The following is a 17,777-nucleotide window of genomic DNA, read 5'->3' on the forward strand; positions in this document are numbered from 1 at the left end:
CTATCCGTGCGGAGGAATGATGAGTTGTTCGTTCAGACATGTTAGTCGGAGCTCCAGCATTGTAGTCGGCTGCCGTTTACTGGACTGTGCAGCAGCTGTTCATCACAACCATTTTTGACATCCACCTCTGACCCATTTTATCACTGAGTTGTTCCCGTCCACCGGATCCCTTTCGCTGGATGTTTTCCACCATTCTCTGTAAATTCTCCACACTGTTACACGAGAAAATCCCCCCGCGGTTGGCAGTGACATCCCGACTCCGGCTAGTCCCGCACCGATGACCGGCCTCGTTGGAAGTCGCTCCGATCGCTGGATTTTCCCATCTAATGTGGATTCACACTGAAACTGATCCACGGAAAACTTGTCACGTGATTTTATGCCGCACTCCGGGGTCACGGGGGGAATGTCCATACAGGGAGGAGCCAACTGCGAAAGGGGCGGGGCTCGAATAAAGGAGCCATTCAGTGTAGAAATCTAGATTTTCCTTACTACTACCTCTCATTCTGTAGCGCTATGTGCTCACCATGCTCTTCTACAAGCTCACCTATGTAGAGTGTAGGATCGCTGGCGTTGTGACCTGTGTAGCCTGCGGTATAATTCCTGTTAGTTTTACAATATGTCTGAACAATACATTTTGATTTCTTTACTGTAGGCATCAACGTATACCAGAAGAGGCCATGGGAGCTGCACCAACTCCAGTTGCACTTTTACTTATGCAACAAGACACAAACCTCCTAAATGTCCCCTGTGCAATCAGTTCCTTGGTGGAAAATGGGTTCCAAAGGTAAATATTGAACATATACACTGACACGCCAAAAGTCATGGGACAGGAACCAATACCATGTAGCACACCCTCTAAGCCCATCCATTCCACAAGTGGACATAAGATTTCTGGAGGGATGTTTAACCATGCCGTCTGAATAACCACTCACAGCTTCATGGTATTTGTCGGCGCAGGTTGGACTTCTCTACAACATCCCATAAATGCTCAGCTGGACTCATGTCAGGCGAACTTGCCGGACGCACCCTTCATATGAACTCTCCAGAATACCCCTTGAGCCAATTCTGGACAACATGGACCTGATGGCACGGTGCATTATTCTGCTGGAATATACCATCATTGAGGGTACATGAAGTCTATGAAGGGCTGCAAGTGGTCACCAAGCAGTGAGGTGTTTAGGTGGACCAGTTGACCCAACCCATGGCATGAGAACGCACCCCACATCAGTATGGAACCACCACCGGCTTCCCCAGTGCCTTACAAACAACTGGGGTCCACGGCTTTGTGGGATCTGTGCCACTCATCAACCCTACTATCAACCCGAAATAATTGGTGCCGTGACTCGGCGCAGCACGCCACATGTTGCCAGTCCTCTGGGGTCCAGTTAGAAACCTCATGAGCCCAGCTGAGATGTTGTCTGGTGTTGTGGTAGTGTGGGGCGCTCTGGTGGGTCTTCTGCCCGCATATCTCATTAAAGCTACAGAACACTGCGCTGACTGCCGGGATATGTGTGTGGAGTCGCCTGCATTGCATGTGGATGTGATTTTTTATTTTTTGCCAGATTCGCTTGTCAGTTCTGGCCAGAAGCCGGTTGCGATCATTAAACACCCGCGGGCGGCCACTGCACTGTCCACTATGAGTGGTAATTCCTACCATGACGTTTTCTCGGTACACACATGACACTGTGGATCGAGGAATGTTAAATTGTCACAACTTTGAAAATAGAATGTCCCATCCATCTGGCACCCACTATCACGCCTCCTTCCAACTCCATCATCAACTTACATACCGCCATCCCATGACTTTTGGCACATCAGTGTATATATGCTGTATGTTAAAAGGTTGCAGTATCATACTGATTATCCCGAAGAGGACACAGTATTGTGTTCTGTATGCTGCAGCTGATCTGAGATTGTATACAGTATGTATTGTATGGCACATTGTACCCAGAGGTACAACCTGCTATATAATACATGTAGTATGTGACCCTGCAATCATCATCCTAGAACAGGAAGATGATCGCAGGGTCCGCACACTGGAGAAATCTGCCCCTTCACTACATTATAGTGGATCTATAGGGTCAGAAAAGGTAAAAAACAGGTTTTTTTTGACCATAGAGAGTCGCCATATGAGTACAGGGACCGCTAAAGCCGCTCTCGGGGAGCATGATGATGAAGTCCTGTGAGTAGGATTTGCAGTTGAGAGGCTTTCCTTAAAGAACTAAGCTTAAGGTCTAAGGTAGGTGACCCGCTGAGTCCAGGGATGTGTTATACTTACCTCCCCTGCTGTCTGCACTGGAGGCTGTCAATTAGAACAGTCAGACTACTTATCTCACCACTCATTGAGCGTTGGCTTCCGATGCTGACACCGGGAGAGGTAAGTAGAACACATCCTCGGACTCAGCGGGGGATATTAGCCCATAAGCTTAGCTGATAGGGCTAAAAGTAGGTGACGGACCCCCACTGATATGATAACCTATCTTAAATGGAATCTAACTCCTGGCACCCCACCGATCAGCAGCTCAATCCTATTTACTTAATTGCCACTGAGCTACAGAAGCGCCATTTGACCAATGAAGGTGACGTCACAGGCTGAAGGATGCTTCGCTTGCCAGAGCATTGCCGCCCCTTTAAGTTGTTGATCACCTAAGGCTAGGTCACTAATATTTAAGTCCCAGAAAAACCCCTTTTCCCCAGGGTGTAAATGTAAGTCCTGGCTGGGAAGCAGTTCCCATGAATGGACATGCATTTACGTCCTATGTGTGGCACAAGCTCAGAAGCTGAGCCTGTGCCATCCACAGCAGAACCGTCTGTGAATGACAGCCAGACTCCTGCTACAACAGCGGGGATCATTGACAACACTGATCCCCCTGTTAACCCCTTACATGCAGTGATCATTATTGATTGCAGCATGTAAAGGGTTCAGTGAGGGAGTGCACAGATTATTGCTTCAGAGTCTGCCATGGTCTGTGATAGCTATGATTAGCAATAATGCATTGCAGTACAGAGGTACTGCAGTGTTTTATAATTGTGATCATAGCAACGCAGGTTCAAGTCCACTGCAGTGACGTAAAAATTATATTTAAAAAAAACTCTCAAAAAACCTTTTCTGCACACTTTACTCTTCCTTTAAAAAAGAATTAAAGCTCACATGTTTTGTATCGTCGCATCTGTAAATTGAACACACTTTTTATTCAGCACGGCAAATGCTAGAAGGAAAAAAAAACGGCGCCAGAATGCTTTTTTGGCCTTAATACGGCCGTGTCATAAGAAAAATATAAAAGTTATGGCTCTTGAAAAGTGGAGATGAAAATGCTCCATAAATTGCTGCTTCCTTAGATCTATAGTAGACCTTGTCACCAAGGGGTTAAAGAGGTGGTGCCATGTTGGTGTTTGATGGCTGAGATGAGAACCGCGTGTTACCGAAGTAGCCGAGGCGGGAAGTTTATGCTGTTTCCTTAACGCTCATTAAAGTCTATGGAAGTTACAGAAACAGCGCAGCACGGCGTGTTATGGAGACGGTGAGATGGGACAGCCCGTCAGTCTTATGTATGCCGACTTCAGGATTTAGGCTTTAAATGACCCTTCAGTTTCGGGACGAGCATCTGTCTTAGGACCGGAGGAGAGGGGTATATTACTTGAAGTTGTTCTCTGCCACTTCTCCAGTTTCGGGTCTTTTTTCAGAGGTCCAATATGGCTGTAGCAATGTTCTAACCACTTAATGCACATTGTGCACTGCTCTTCGATTGGCCAATGCTGGTCACATGAGCAGCTCTAACTAATCACAGAGCAGGTATACAGCTGTATACCGTAAATTTACGTCCTGGAGCATTAAAGGGGTTGTCCCGCGAAAGCAAGTGGGGGTATACACTTCTGTATGGCCATATTAATGCACTTTGTAATGTACATCGTGCATTAATTATGAGCCATACAGAAGTTATTCACTTACCTGCTCCGTTGCTGGCGTCCTCGTCTCCATGGTGCCGTCTAATTTAAGCGTCTAATCGCCCGATTAGACGCGCTTGCGCAGTCCGGTCTTCTCCCTTCCGAATGGGGCCGCTCGTGCCGGAGAGATGCTCCTTGTAGCTCCGCCCCATCACGTGTGCCGATTCCAGCCAATCAGGAGGCTGGAATCGGCAATGGAGCGCACAGAGCCCACGGTGCACCATGGGAGAAGACCCGCGGTGCATCGTGGGTGAAGATCCCGGCGGCCATCTTACTAAGGTAAGTAAGACGTTGCGGGAGCGCGGGGATTCGGGTAAGTACTGGACGTTTTTTTTTTTTACCCCTGCATCGGGTTTGTCTCGCGCCGAACGGGAGGGCTATTGAAAAAAAAAAAAACCCGTTTCGGCGTGGGACAACCCCTTTAAGGGGGTTAACTGGGAACAAATTTTAATTTTTTTTAGACCTGCTCAGAGTGGTGTAGCAACATAAAAGGAACCATACAATTGGAGTCATTGCCAAATAAATGTTAGGCGCGCCACAGCTGTTTGCCTGGCATGTCGAATGCTTGGCAGTTAATAGACTTCAATGGGCTACGTAAATAACAAAAGGAGCCAGACTATGCACACTGATCCAGTCCGGATGGAGAATACATCTGTGCTCCCCCGATCCCTCGCTTCTTCTGCTCTGCCGGTGCTCCATCTCTTGCTGGTCTTCACCTCCGGGTGCAGCGAGGCAGAGACTGTGTCCCAACAATGGAACTGGAGCCTTAAAGGGGTTGTCCCGCGCCGAAACGTTTTTTTTTTTTTTTCAATAGCCCCCCCATTCGGCGCGAGACAAACCCGATGCAGGAATTAAAAAAAAAAAACGGCCAGTACTTACCCGAATCCCCGCGCTCCGGAGACTTCTTACTTACCTAAGTAAGATGGCCGCCGGGATCTTCACCCACGGTGCACCATGCGGTGCACCGTGCGGTCCATTGCCGATTCCAGCCTCCTGATTGGCTGGAATCGGCACACGTGACGGGGCGGAGCTACGAGGAGCCGCTCTCCGGCACGAGCGGCCCCATTCAGAAAGGAAGAAGACCGGACTGCGCAAGCGCGTCTAATCGGGCGATTAGACGCTGAAGATTAGACGGCACCATGGAGACGAGGACGCCAGCAACGGAACAGGTAAGTGAATAACTTCTGTATGGCCCATAATTAATGCACAATGTACATTACAAAGTGCATTAATATGGCCATACAGAAGTGTATAACCCCACTTTGTTTCGCGGGACAACCCCTTTAAGTGACAACCAGCAAGAGACTTCACAACAATGGCTTCTTTTATGTTGGTCCACTACTCTGAGCAGCACTGAAGACCTTTTTAGTCCACAGATAATCCCTTTAATTCATCTTTTTGGTTTTTTTACCCAACTCGATCTTTGAGATTCACGTAAATTTGACTTGTTTCTTTTCTACGTTTATCCAGGGAAAACAAGTAAAAGAAAAGCTCCCACTGTCTTCAAGCACGACCGCGCCACCATCTGATAGTCCAGACGCTCAAGAGCAATCCGCCATCACTGCAAACGAGTCGAAGGCAACAGAGAAAGAGAATACTGAGGCGGTCAGTCATCTTCTGCAAGCCACCCCTCCAGCCCCGGGCGAGGAGTGGGAGGAAGTCATCATCTCCGACGCTCACTTTATAGCAGAAGATGGTGATGAGGCGCAGGGGTCTAGACAGGTGGAAACGCAACTAGCGAAGAGCGTGCAGGTGGCAGAACGGGATACTAACAAGGCCGAGAAACAGCCTTTCGGTGGACTCCCCAAAGGGTCGTCACAGGCCTCTTCGTCAAAGTGAGTAGACCTCTCCGGCCACAAAATCAGTTTTGGAATCGCTGAGGACAACGCTTGTTTTATCAGCACAAAAGAAGTAGCCGCCATTTATAGTAACGGTGGGGTTGTTACTTTGTCGCAGAGTCCCTCCGCTTCATGCAGAGACCCTGCTGTCCTTTATCTCCTTCCTCAGTGCAGTCTCCTTGATATAAACTGCAAGGAAAAGTCTAGAAAATTTGGAAAGCTGCTTATTTTTGCAACAGAACATTAATGGTTCATCCCCTTAGCCACTTCACGACCGCATAATGTTAATATAGGTCATGCGGTATGGAACGGGCAGGGGGGCGCGTTTGCTCCATCCCTGGTGGTTATCAGCTGTTTCTGAGAGCTGACAACTGCTGGTAGCTGTCGCTATTCGAGTTAGCTCTGATTGCAGCAATTAGCTGTTTAGATGCCGCGGTCAAAGCTAAACATTTGGGGTAGGGGGGTGGACTTCTTTCTACAGCTGCCATGCAACATCAAAAATCACTATATACTTCAATACTGAAGTATTACAGTATATTGTACAAGCAATCAAATGATCCCAAGCTTTAAGTTTGTTCTCACTTATACAGAAAGCATTCTAGCTCATCTGCTGGTGGATGTCTAGGTTACATAGGTCTGCTGCTGGATGTCTAGGTTACATGGGTCTGCTGCTGGATGTCTAGGTTACATCGGTCTGCTGCTGGATGTCTAGGTTACATGGGTCTGCTGCTGGATGTCTAGGTTACATGGCTCTGCCAGGGGATGTCTAGGTTACATGGCTCTGCCAGGGGATGTCTAGGTTACATGGCTCTGCTGGGGGATGTCTAGGTTAAATGGCTCTGCTGGGGGATGTCTTGGTTGCGTGGGTCTGCTGGGGGATGTCTTGGTTGCGTGGGTCTGCTGGGGAATGTCTTGGTTGCGTGGCTCTGCTGGGGGATGTCTAGGTTACATGGCTCTGCTGGGGGATGTCTTGGTTGCGTGGGTCTGCTGCGGGATGTCTTGGTTGCGTGGGTCTGCTGCGGGATGTCTTGGTTGCGTGGGTCTGCTGCGAGATGTCTTGGTTGCGTGGGTCTGCTGCGGGATGTCTTGGTTGCGCGGGTCTGCTGCGGGATGTCTTGGTTGCGCGGGTCTGCTGCGGGATGTCTTGGTTGCGTGGGTCTGCTGCGGGATGTCTTGGTTGCGCGGGTCTGCTGCGGGATGTCTTGGTTGCGCGGGTCTGCTGCGGGATGTCTTGGTTACATTTGCATTCATTTTGAGTCTTTGTTGTAGATTTCTGTTAAAATACAGGATGAAGTAGCGCTGCTTGGAATATGCCAGATACCATAATGGAAGCTAAACAGACCCCATTGTAATCAATGGCTTCCGATCGCCGCCGTTTGATTCCATCATAAGACGAATATTTTCAGGGGCCTCCACTTTCTTGCTACAATTATGGAGCAGGAAAGCAGGAGCCATAATTCAAAGGTGAATGAGCCCTAATACACTGCAACATTGCTGTGTATTTCAGTGTATTATTAGTATTACTGTTTATTTACAGCCATGGCAGGCCTGGAGGCCTCTGTTAGGTTGCCACAGAAGCCAGAGGCCTATCGCAATCTTATTGGAAGGCAAATGTGATAGCAGAGAGATGTCCCACTCCTTCTATTAATCACTTATAGGCCAACAGTCCACATGGACCTTTATATACGGGTTTCAACAGCTGGGATGGCAGTCATCTCGCTTATATAATACAGCTGGCACCCACAAGTCCTGGCACAGCTCCTGGTCTGCACTTTTACCGTTTTGTACTATTATGATGCTTTGTGGGAATGACGTTCCCGTGGCCTCATAGTACGACGCTGGGCTGGAGGGGGAGAATACCTCGGTGATGTTCCACATGAGTCTTGGTTGCAGTAACTGGAGCCCTTCTACCATTCTGCTAAGTGATGTCTTCATTATCTCCTCTTTCAGCAGAGCCGGGTTGCTGTGTTACTTTTACACTAAAAGTTTGTAAAAACTTTCCTTCTTCCATTTCTATTTCTTGTAGGACGAATCCATCTTCTGCTTCATCAGCTCAGAAATCAGAGGCGAAGTCCGCAGCCAAACCACTGGCCGCTGCCAGGCCCATCAGAGCAATACTCCCCGCCCCGGCCGGTGCGAGCCGCGCCATCAGCATGGAGTGTGCCGGCAGCACATTGACCATTATAAAACCCGGTAATAAGCGGCAGATCCATGTCCAGACAGGAATCCTTTAGTCTCCGGTATTTCCTTATCGAAGCATCTTATAATGCGTTATAGTGGAAGTATCCGTGTCAGGATGCTGGTTTCTTCCTCCGTGTATTCAGTCCTGCTGTTCACAGTTCAATAGAGTGCTGATAATGCTGAAGCAACCATGCGCAGAAAGCATCAGTATGAGGGCGCATTCAGACGACCGTATATCAGCCGCCAGCCGATATACGGCGTCTCTCTCTGCAGAGGGAGGAGGCTGGAAGAGCCAGGAGCAGTGATCTGAGCTCCCGCCCCCTCTCTGCCTCCTCTCCACCCCCCCCTGCACTATTTTCAATGAGGAGAGGTGGGATGAGGGCATGGCTTATTCCCAAAGCTTAGCCCCACCCCCGTCCCACCTCCTCTCATTGCAAATAGTGCAGAGGAGGCAGAGAGGGGGCGGGAGCTCAGATCACTGCTTCCGGCTCTTCCAGCCTCCACCCCCCACCCCTTTGCAGAGAGAGACGCCGTATATCGGCCGGTGGCATATATACGGTCGTCTGAATGTGCCCTAAGAACCAGAACTTCATACATGGACAAAGAAGGCCGAGAGCATAGTCAGGGTGATGAGCGAGAGGAGGAGGAGGAGGAGGAGGGGACCAGCGCTGGCTTTATGCCTCGTACATATCTGCCTTGTTGTTTCTGGCATTCTCCTTCATAATAGAAGCAATAGAACAAAAATAAGGGAAGTGCCAATTCCCTGACATGAAAGACGCCAACAACACCCGATGGAACCCGTTGACTATTGTGGGATCCATCGGGTGTCATTTCACCAGGCAGAATAGCGCAGTAAGACATAAAAGGATGCGAGACGTTATTAACGGTGGACGAAGATTTGATTTTGGGGGGATTGAATCGCTATAACCTTCAAATGTCCGTCCACAGCAGTCGGCTGTAGCCAATGAGTTAATCTGTTAATAAATTTGTTATAAATCTATGACAGCGCACCTACAGGTGACAATCAGTATTACACTTTTGCACTGAAATCAAAATCTGCGCCACGTAGCAGAGGTTTTATCACAGAGATGCAGCGGATTTGGATCCAAGTGGAAAGCTGACATTTGCTGCAGATCTGCATTAAAATCCAAACCAAATGGTGCAGATTTGCTGCAGATTTTTTCGGCCGTGGACCATACCCCTAACGAAGCCTAGCCAAGTTGGGAAATTGTTAAAACGGTGTTTGGAAGAGCTACATCATTCTGTCATGTCTTTTTGCAGATGCGCACAGCCTTATCTCGTCCGCGGGGCTAAAGGCCAGTACACTGAAGCAGCTCGGCCAAGTGGTATTGCAGCAACCAGCGACTCAAGACATCACGGTAAGAAGGCAGATACTAATGTGTGTGTTCAACTATTGTAACATACTGGTGAGCGGCGCCACAGATCACATGTGGTGTACAACAATGTAAAACGTATACATATCGTCCTGTTGCATGACCGCCAGGAATTCGTACACGGGCCGAGGTATGAACTATATTCAAACTTTTCTGGGTACCTGTAACAGCAGTCAATGATGGGGGTAGTAGTTGTCAGTTCGTGACGCCACCGTTCCATACACCGACATTCACTCTCGGCACATTAATGACACTGGACAGGTGTATAGTACCTCGGGTCCTCCAGAACGGGGGAGGCCCGGCAAAACTTTTACTAGTGACTTTTCCATATAATCCAGTAGACTTCAGCAGGCAGAGTTTACATATTCAGCAATACTTGACGTGAAAGTCAATGGCCACAGAATGGCAGCAATGATCACCCCGCTCTCATAGACTTCAGTATGCGTGGGTGTCAGTCACGGATGTACCACTATACGGTGATCCAGGCTTCAGACGGCCGCATAGGAATCCTCAATAAATCTCAGCGGTTCGGTAGACTTCTGCACTGTTATATAACTGTATAGACTTCTTGTCACTGGCAGGGGTAATTACTCACTATGGCTCTCTCTCTTATGTTGGGACGTTGTGGGGAAAACATTTAGGCTCACTCACTGCCATGCGCTTCACATACGGTCCGGCGGTCTCTCCTTCTCCTCTATCTTCAGCTGCACAAGGGCTGATGGTGCCCTCATGCACCTCTGTGGTGGCAAACCCTCAGATGGTAGATGGGCGCTCCTCAGCAGCCTGAAGACGGATTCCCTACTGGAACCCAATCACTCATACTTATAGACTCACGCACTCCACGTCACATGACGTAGCAAGATAGATACACTTCACATGCAACCAAACTCACAGCAATGATTTTAATATAGTTAACCCTTCAGATGCTGCAGCTGTGCAACATACATACAGATAATAGACATGACAGCTTTGCACAGTGCATCCACAGGAGACAGACATGGATGACATTATGGAGGGGTCCAGAGTGATGTTCCGGAACACTACACTATGACAATGGTTATTTCTAGAAATGGGCTGGAATTGTTATTTTGCCACAATCAGATCAATTAGTCTAGTCGGCCTCCGCTCATCATTTACTTACTGAAATATTTAATTTAGATTGATGCAGGAAAATCGCAGAGATCTGACATTCTTTACACGCTACAGTCATAGTAATGATTAAAGGGTGACAACCCCTTCTCTAGTAATCGGTGTGATCAGCTGATCACAGACTTCTGGACCCCATGGAAATAAGCTGTTCGCTGAGAGAAGGTTAACCCTTTCCAATCCAACTTGTATCCTGGTTTTCCTAGGGGGCTTACTCTTTTTCTACCGTCACACAACGGCGCTATATCCTGGCTAAAGCCAGTACTGCATGAGGTGACACATTGGATAGGCTCCGACAGCAGAGAGGCTGGCAATATACAGTAAGAGAACCCCGATGGATGTCTTCCAACATCGGAGCTGTACAGCCTTACATCATAATGTCTTCAGAGGTCAGACAGTGGATTGGAAAGGGTAAATAGCAACAATCTTATAACCATAATATGAACAGGTATATAACTGAGGCCGAGGTTGTAGTAATTCACAAAAAGGAGCACCGGTAGCTGGAAATAACTTTCAGCATCTGTGAACTAAAGGAAATAAAGTAGCAGAGGGCACGTCGACACGTCTCGGAACGGAACTCAACGCGGTAAAGGACCATAGCACGGTGCCGAACACTAAGCTGTCCAGGTGGAGCTAATGGAATGGAGATGGAGAGTAGTGGTACAAATAGCGGGTAGATGGGTAGAGCACCATAGTTCTAGGTGGCTGTGGATAAATAACCTACCGGAACATTACGTGTCACGGACGGCATACTGAAGAATGACCAGCCCGAATATACATACAAATGCTCAATTAAGCACTAACGAGATTCCTTCATTAATATCACCAGGCACATCAGATGTTTGAGTATACTTACCACTTTTACTCCAGGAGTAGGAGGTAGAGAGGGGATGGTAGGAGTGTGTAAATCCGCAATCTCTTCATCCAGAGCTCACCCTCCACTGCCCCCATACCTGTAAAGGCAGCTATGGAAGCTGGACTGCTGGTTGTGGATGTCTGGTGGCAGCGGAGGTTCACTTACTTCAGGTGAGAAGGAGCTTGGCTGGAGCAGGAGGCTTGGAGTCATCCTAAGAGGTCTCACACACGGGGAAGAACCTGTTTAGTGAACTCTTCTTACTTGTGTTGCACCCCATGGTCGCTCCCAGATGAATTACCCCTGCTTGATGTATTCTGCAGGCTGTAAATGCTAGTGTGTGCCGCTGACCAGATACTATGTGACCCCCGCTATGGACCGCTGGCCTCACCTCCCTCTATACTTTTATTACACACCAGTCATTTGTGCTTCTTTCTATCAGCAGGTACGGGCGGCGGACTTCCAGGCTCCTGTATCACACCAGCAGCTTAAAGTGGTGACGGACTCCTTTCCATCTTATAAGTATAGCTGCCCGGTGGCGCTGGTAGGTACACACCACATACACCGCCTTTAACTTCCATCAGCCCTTTTCTTTGACAGATACATTGATCCTCTTCGGTCTGGTCACACATTGCCTATTTTATGCAGGATTTTGGTTGCTAAATCTGCACCAACATTTTGCAACGAAGTACAATACAATGTAAGTGAATGGAATGGGCTTCATCCGTTGCGGTGTGCCCAAAGGTTGTCCAGTTGTAAACCTTTGATGGCCTATCCGCAGGTTCTCGCTGCCCGGGACTCCGTTGGTCAGCTGTTCACCTGCCCGATGGGCTCATACGCTGAAACAGTTTCTGCAGGAAGCAGACAGCTGTGTTCCTGCTGCAGTGGTGAGGCTTGGTATTGCAGGCGAAGTTCTCATTCACTTTACTGGGAACTGTAGCTGTAATACCTAGCCTGCAGTGAGAGCGGAAATGTCTGTGTCCTGCAGAAATCACGCACACTGGTCTGATGAACAGCTGATCTTCTGGGGTCCCAGGGGGAAGACCCTCATTGATTTACTATTGATAGCCTGTCTTGCATTAATAGTTTACAACTAGGCAACCCCTTTAAGGCTCATAATAAACATTCTTAAAGGGGATTTCACATCAAAGATTTTTGTAAGCTACGATTATATGATTGCTGAGGGTCCATCTGCTGAGACTATCAGCAAGCCCGAGAACAGCACTCTTGAATACTGTTGTGAATGGCTTGCTGATGCACATGCCCGACCATTGCATTGACTTCTGTGGTACAGGCAGAGATTAATGCGCTCAGCAATCTCTGTCCAGATTCATTTCTCGGGATCGCTGGGGTCCCAGTGGTCCACGCCCCAGTGATCAGACCTGTATTCCATATCCTGTGAATAGGGGATAAATGTATTTGGTGGTAAAACCCTTTGAAGGGGTTTTCTAGGACTAGGATGAACCTTAGGATAGGTCATCAATATCAAATTGGTGAGGATCCAAGTCCCGGCACCCACTGTGTTAGAAGGGACCTTAGCCCCGCAGCCCCTCATTACACAGCGGGTTCAGCGCCGCACTTTGACGTTCTCCTCTACTAAATTGTTCAAAACTAGCAGTGCTGCGATTAGAAATGAGTGTTTAACCCCTTGTATCCTCTCACACCATCAGGACCTGGGCTTGGCTACACAGCGGGGAAGAGGAAAGTGTAAAAACCCTTTCTGCAATTTCATGTATACCAACAGACACAAGCCGAAAACCTGCCCCAACTGTGGGTTCTGTCTGACGAAGGACAAAGCGGACAAAGACACCATCCCTGTGAGTCACTAGGGTCAGCCTCAGAATAAACTGGGGGTCTACTAATGTGGGCTTCTATAACGTGAGCCTGACCCGTCACGCTGTCATGAAGGGTTCCTCAGCTTGAACCTCATCTATTTCCAAGAATGTTCCAATTTTGGCCCACAATGTACAGGTAGGAAATATTGATGCCACTTTTCAAGTTCTACGTGTCCTAACCGAACACAGCTGGGGGTCTCATTGGGTCAAACGTGAACTGCGTATCTTTCATCCATGCAGCGTTGTACAACACAATATATTATGATTGGCCACTTTATTATAGACCCCCATCGTGTTGACTTCCTTGGGCCTACAGAGCCTCAGCAATTCGTTGTGGCATGAGGTAGGTCCCACGAGGCGCTGAAATCATTCTGCAGGAGTATTGGCTGTAAAATAGTTAGAGTGTACTGACATGGTCTGACCAGCTGGCCGGAAGGGGTCATTGATTCGTGCTGCCTGCGCCAAATTCTGAGATTCTCATCAGCAGGGAGCAGCAGAAATCTAGGTTCATTTGAACAGAAGATGTTTTTTCACTGCTCAGTGATACAACTTTTGCCCGCTGGGGTCTCGCCTTTCTGTATCTGTAAACTGTAATGGCGCTAGAGCTGGTGGTCTGCTGTTACAGCCCATCCGTGGTAAGGAACAGTGAGTTGTACGTTTGGACACATTAGTTGGAGCTCCAGATCTGTTAATCAGAATGATTCTTGACATCCTCCGCTGACCCCTTTCATTGATGAGTTGTTTACATCCACAGGATCCCCTTTTGCTGGATGTTTTCCTCAATCACCCTATTCTCTGTATACTGTCCATACCATTGCACAAAAAGGTTGGCAGTGACATCTTGCGCCCGGCTAGTCTAGCACTGATGACCTGGCCTCGTTGGAAGTCGCTCAGATTGTTGGATTTTCCCATCTAATGTGGATCCCAGCAAGCGTGGGATGCCCAAGCCGTGGCCTCAGCACGTGTGGGATGCCCAAGCCGTGGCCTCAGCACGTGTGGGATGCCCAAGCCGTGGCCTCAGCACGTGTGGGATGCCCAAGCCGTGGCCTCAGCACGTGTGGGATGCCCAAGCCGTGGCCTCAGCACGTGTGGGATGCCCAAGCCGTGGCCTCAGCACGTGTGGGATGCCCAAGCCGTGGCCTCAGCACGTGTGGGATGCCCAAGCCGTGGCCTCAGCACGTGGGGGATGCCCAAGCCGTGGCCTCAGCACGTGGGGGATGCCCAAGCCGTGGCCTCAGCACGTGGGGGATGCCCAAGCCGTGGCCTCAGCACGTGGGGGATGCCCAAGCCGTGGCCTCAGCACGTGTGGGATGCCCAAGCCGTGGCCTCAGCACGTGTGGGATGCCCAAGCCGTGGCCTCAGCACGTGTGGGATGCCCAAGCCGTGGCCTCAGCACGTGTGGGATGCCCAAGCCGTGGCCTCAGCACGTGTGGGATGCCCAAGCCGTGGCCTCAGCACGTGTGGGATGCCCAAGCCGTGGCCTCAGCACGTGTGGGATGCCCAAGCCGTGGCCTCAGCACGTGTTGGATGCCCAAGCCGTGGCCTCAGCACGTATGGGATGCCCAAGCCGTTGCCTTTTCCACTACCAGCTGTCACTTTACTCCTGAGCTCTAACATACAATTTGGTCTCCATTTCAGGAAGCCCCGGTTTGTATCTCCGTGGATCTGAGTGTGCGCGAGTCTCTTACGCAAACCCAAAAAGAAATCCAGCGCCAGTCCACCCTCCAGCTGATCCGTAAGGCGGTTCAGATCCCTGAGAATGAGTCCGAATTAGCAGAAACGTTCAATCTGATCCAGGAGCTGAACAGTTCTCGCCTGGTCCTATCTGATGTGAGTGACGGCACCGTCACCATAGAGCAGACCTCCTGGGCCAGCGTCTACGAGTCGCCGTCTGACCGCTGTCTGCTGTGTGGAACCCAGTTATTTAAGGGCGATAAGAAGTAAGTTGGTCTGTTGTTTTTGCATTATCCGTCCTCACAGCCTGCATTGTACATGAGGGTTTGTTCCTGAGATCAAACATTGAAGCCCTCACGGCAAACAGTGTTTGACTTCCAGAAAACCACCTATGCATTAAAGGGGTTGTCCCGCGGCAGCAAGTGGGTCTATACACTTCTGTATGGCCATAATAATGCACTTTGTAATATACATTGTGCATTAATTATGAGCCATACAGAAGTTATAAAAAGTTTTTCACTTACCTGCTCCGTTGCTGGCGTCCTCGTTCCCATGGAGCCGACTAATTTTCGCCCTCCGATGGCCAAATTAGCCGCGCTTGCGCAGTCCGGGTCTTCTTGCTGTCTTCAATGGGGCCGCTCGTGCAGAATGCCGGCTCCGTGTAGCTCCGCCCCGTCACGTGCCGATTCCAGCCAATCAGGAGGCTGGAATCGGCAATGGACCGCACAGAAGAGCTGCGGTCCACGGAGGCAGCAGACCCCGGCGGCCATCTTCAGCAGGTGAGTATGAAGACGCCGGACCGCCGGGATTCAGGTAAGCGCTGAGCGGTTTGTTTTTTTAACCCCTGCATCGGGGTTGTCTCGCGCCGAACGGGGGGGGGGGTTAAAAAAAAAAAAAACCCGTTTCGGCGCGGGACAACCCCTTTAACCCCATCCTGACCACATCATGTAAATATACGTTACGTGAACACGAAAGGTGTATAGAGCGGGCTCGGCAGCTGATTCTGCTCCGTACCCATTAACTATGAGCTGTTCCTGACAGCTGTCATCCGCCAGCAACCGCTATGATCGGAGTTAATTATTTAGCATGTTTGCGTAACCTCCACTCCATTCATTAGGATCCCCATTCTGAGGATTAGTGGGGGTCCAACCGCTAGTGGAACCTCATGGGGTCAGCCCATTATCCTCTACCCTTTTAAGGGGATTGTCTGGGCTTATTTTGACTGGTGACCTATTTTCTGGATAGGTCATCAGTAGTTGATGGACGGGGGTCGACTACTCAGGACCCCCACCTACCAGCTGATCGTCTGGTCTGCTGCCCAGTGCATCAGGCTGGACGTTGTCCTCAGCGGTCAGCACGGGATGTTACAGGAGCAGGAAGTGTATTAGCAGTGCGACTCTCCCATTGATGAGCGCCCGCACTTCCTTCCCTGACCACTGATGACAATGTCTGGTCTGCTGTATCGGATGATCAGCTGATGGACGGGGATCCCAAGCAACTGACCCCTGTTCATCAACTACTGCTATCCTATCCAGCGGGTAGTCATCAGTCCAAACGAGCGCAGACAGCCCCCTTTAATGAAATAATATTTGTGTATCCTCCGGACCAGGAAGCGTCACTGGTTGCTGACACTCCTCGCCTTTATACGGCAGCCCTGCGACTGTCACGCCATGTTCACACAGTTGAATGTTTGCTCGGATTCTGCACCCAACTCCACATTGGAACCCATGTAGTTCTGTATCCCGTTATACTCCCTGGGAATCCTCACTGTAGTTTATATGGTGCATACCCTGAGAAGCAAAGGCTCATGGGATTATGTATGTGGCATCATACCAGTTGGCAAAACAGCACATATTTTTAATAAGTCAATTATAACGTGGCTTCATGTAACCTAATTAGAGCAATACAGCTGGTTTGGGTGTCCGACAACCCCTTTAACTTACTGAGAACAATCACACTATACAAACGTTTTTGATGCTTTTTATTTTTTTGCCACATCCAAACGGCCCGAGGGACTGCACACTAAATGTCCAACGGCCCCCGAGGGACTGCACACTAAATGTCCAACGGCCCCCGAGGGACTGCACACTAAATGTCCAACGGCCCCCGAGGGACTGCACACTAAATGTCCAACGGCCCCTGAGGGACTGCACACTAAATGTCCAACGGCCCCTGAGGGACTGCACACTAAATGTCCAACGGCCCCCGAAGGACTGCACACTAAATGTCCAACGGCCCCCGAGGGACTGCACACTCAATCTCCAACGGCCCCCGAGGGACTGCACGCTAATTGTCCAACGGCCCCCGAGTGACTGCACGCTAATTGACCAACGGCCCCCGAGTGACTGCACGCTAATTGTCCAACGGCCCCCGAGTGACTGCACGCTAATTGTCCAACGGCCCCCGAGTGACTGCACGCTAATTGTCCAACGGCCCCCGAGTGACTGCACGCCAACTGTCCAACGACCCCCGAGTGACTGCACGCTAATTGTCCAACGGCCCCGAGTGACTGCGCTCTAATTGTCCAACGGCCCCCGAGTGACTGCACGCCAATTGTCCAACGGCCCCCGAGTGACTGCACACTAATTGTCCAATGGCCCCCGAGTGACTGCGCTCTAATTGTCCAATGGCCCCCGAGTGACTGCGCTCTAATTGTCCAACGGCCCCGAGTGACTGCGCTCTAATTGTCCAACGGCCCCCGAGTGACTGCACGCCAATTGTCCAACGGCCCCCGAGTGACTGCACACTAATTGTCCAACGGCCCCCGAGTGACTGCGCTCTAATTGTCCAACGGCCCCCGAGTGACTGCGCTCTAATTGTCCAACGGCCCCCGAGTGACTGCACGCCAATTGTCCAACGGCCCCCAAGTGACTGCACGCTAATTGTCCAACGGCCCCCGAGGGACCGCACG

At 49.9% G+C, this 17,777-nt stretch overlaps 1 protein-coding gene across 4 annotated transcripts in view; it reads left to right on the top strand.

Moving 5' to 3' along the window:
* Positions 1–17,777, top strand: part of HMGXB3 (HMG-box containing 3) — a 70,892-nt gene that overhangs the window by 26,773 nt on the left and 26,342 nt on the right. For 2 of the 4 annotated variants that reach the window (XM_066590380.1, XM_066590382.1), the window contains exons 6-12: positions 653–784; positions 5,416–5,780; positions 7,810–7,976; positions 9,246–9,343; positions 11,800–11,901; positions 13,028–13,174; positions 14,831–15,132. In XM_066590380.1, coding sequence (XP_066446477.1) covers positions 653–784; positions 5,416–5,780; positions 7,810–7,976; positions 9,246–9,343; positions 11,800–11,901; positions 13,028–13,174; positions 14,831–15,132 — 1,313 coding nt within the window. The remainder of the gene's footprint in view (positions 1–652; positions 785–5,415; positions 5,781–7,809; positions 7,977–9,245; positions 9,344–11,799; positions 11,902–13,027; positions 13,175–14,830; positions 15,133–17,777) is intronic. The other 2 variants (XM_066590381.1, XM_066590383.1) reach the window with 1 other exon arrangement.

This window comes from Eleutherodactylus coqui, chromosome 2 (genome assembly GCF_035609145.1).
Source record: "Eleutherodactylus coqui strain aEleCoq1 chromosome 2, aEleCoq1.hap1, whole genome shotgun sequence".
Taxonomy (NCBI): domain Eukaryota; kingdom Metazoa; phylum Chordata; class Amphibia; order Anura; family Eleutherodactylidae; genus Eleutherodactylus; species Eleutherodactylus coqui.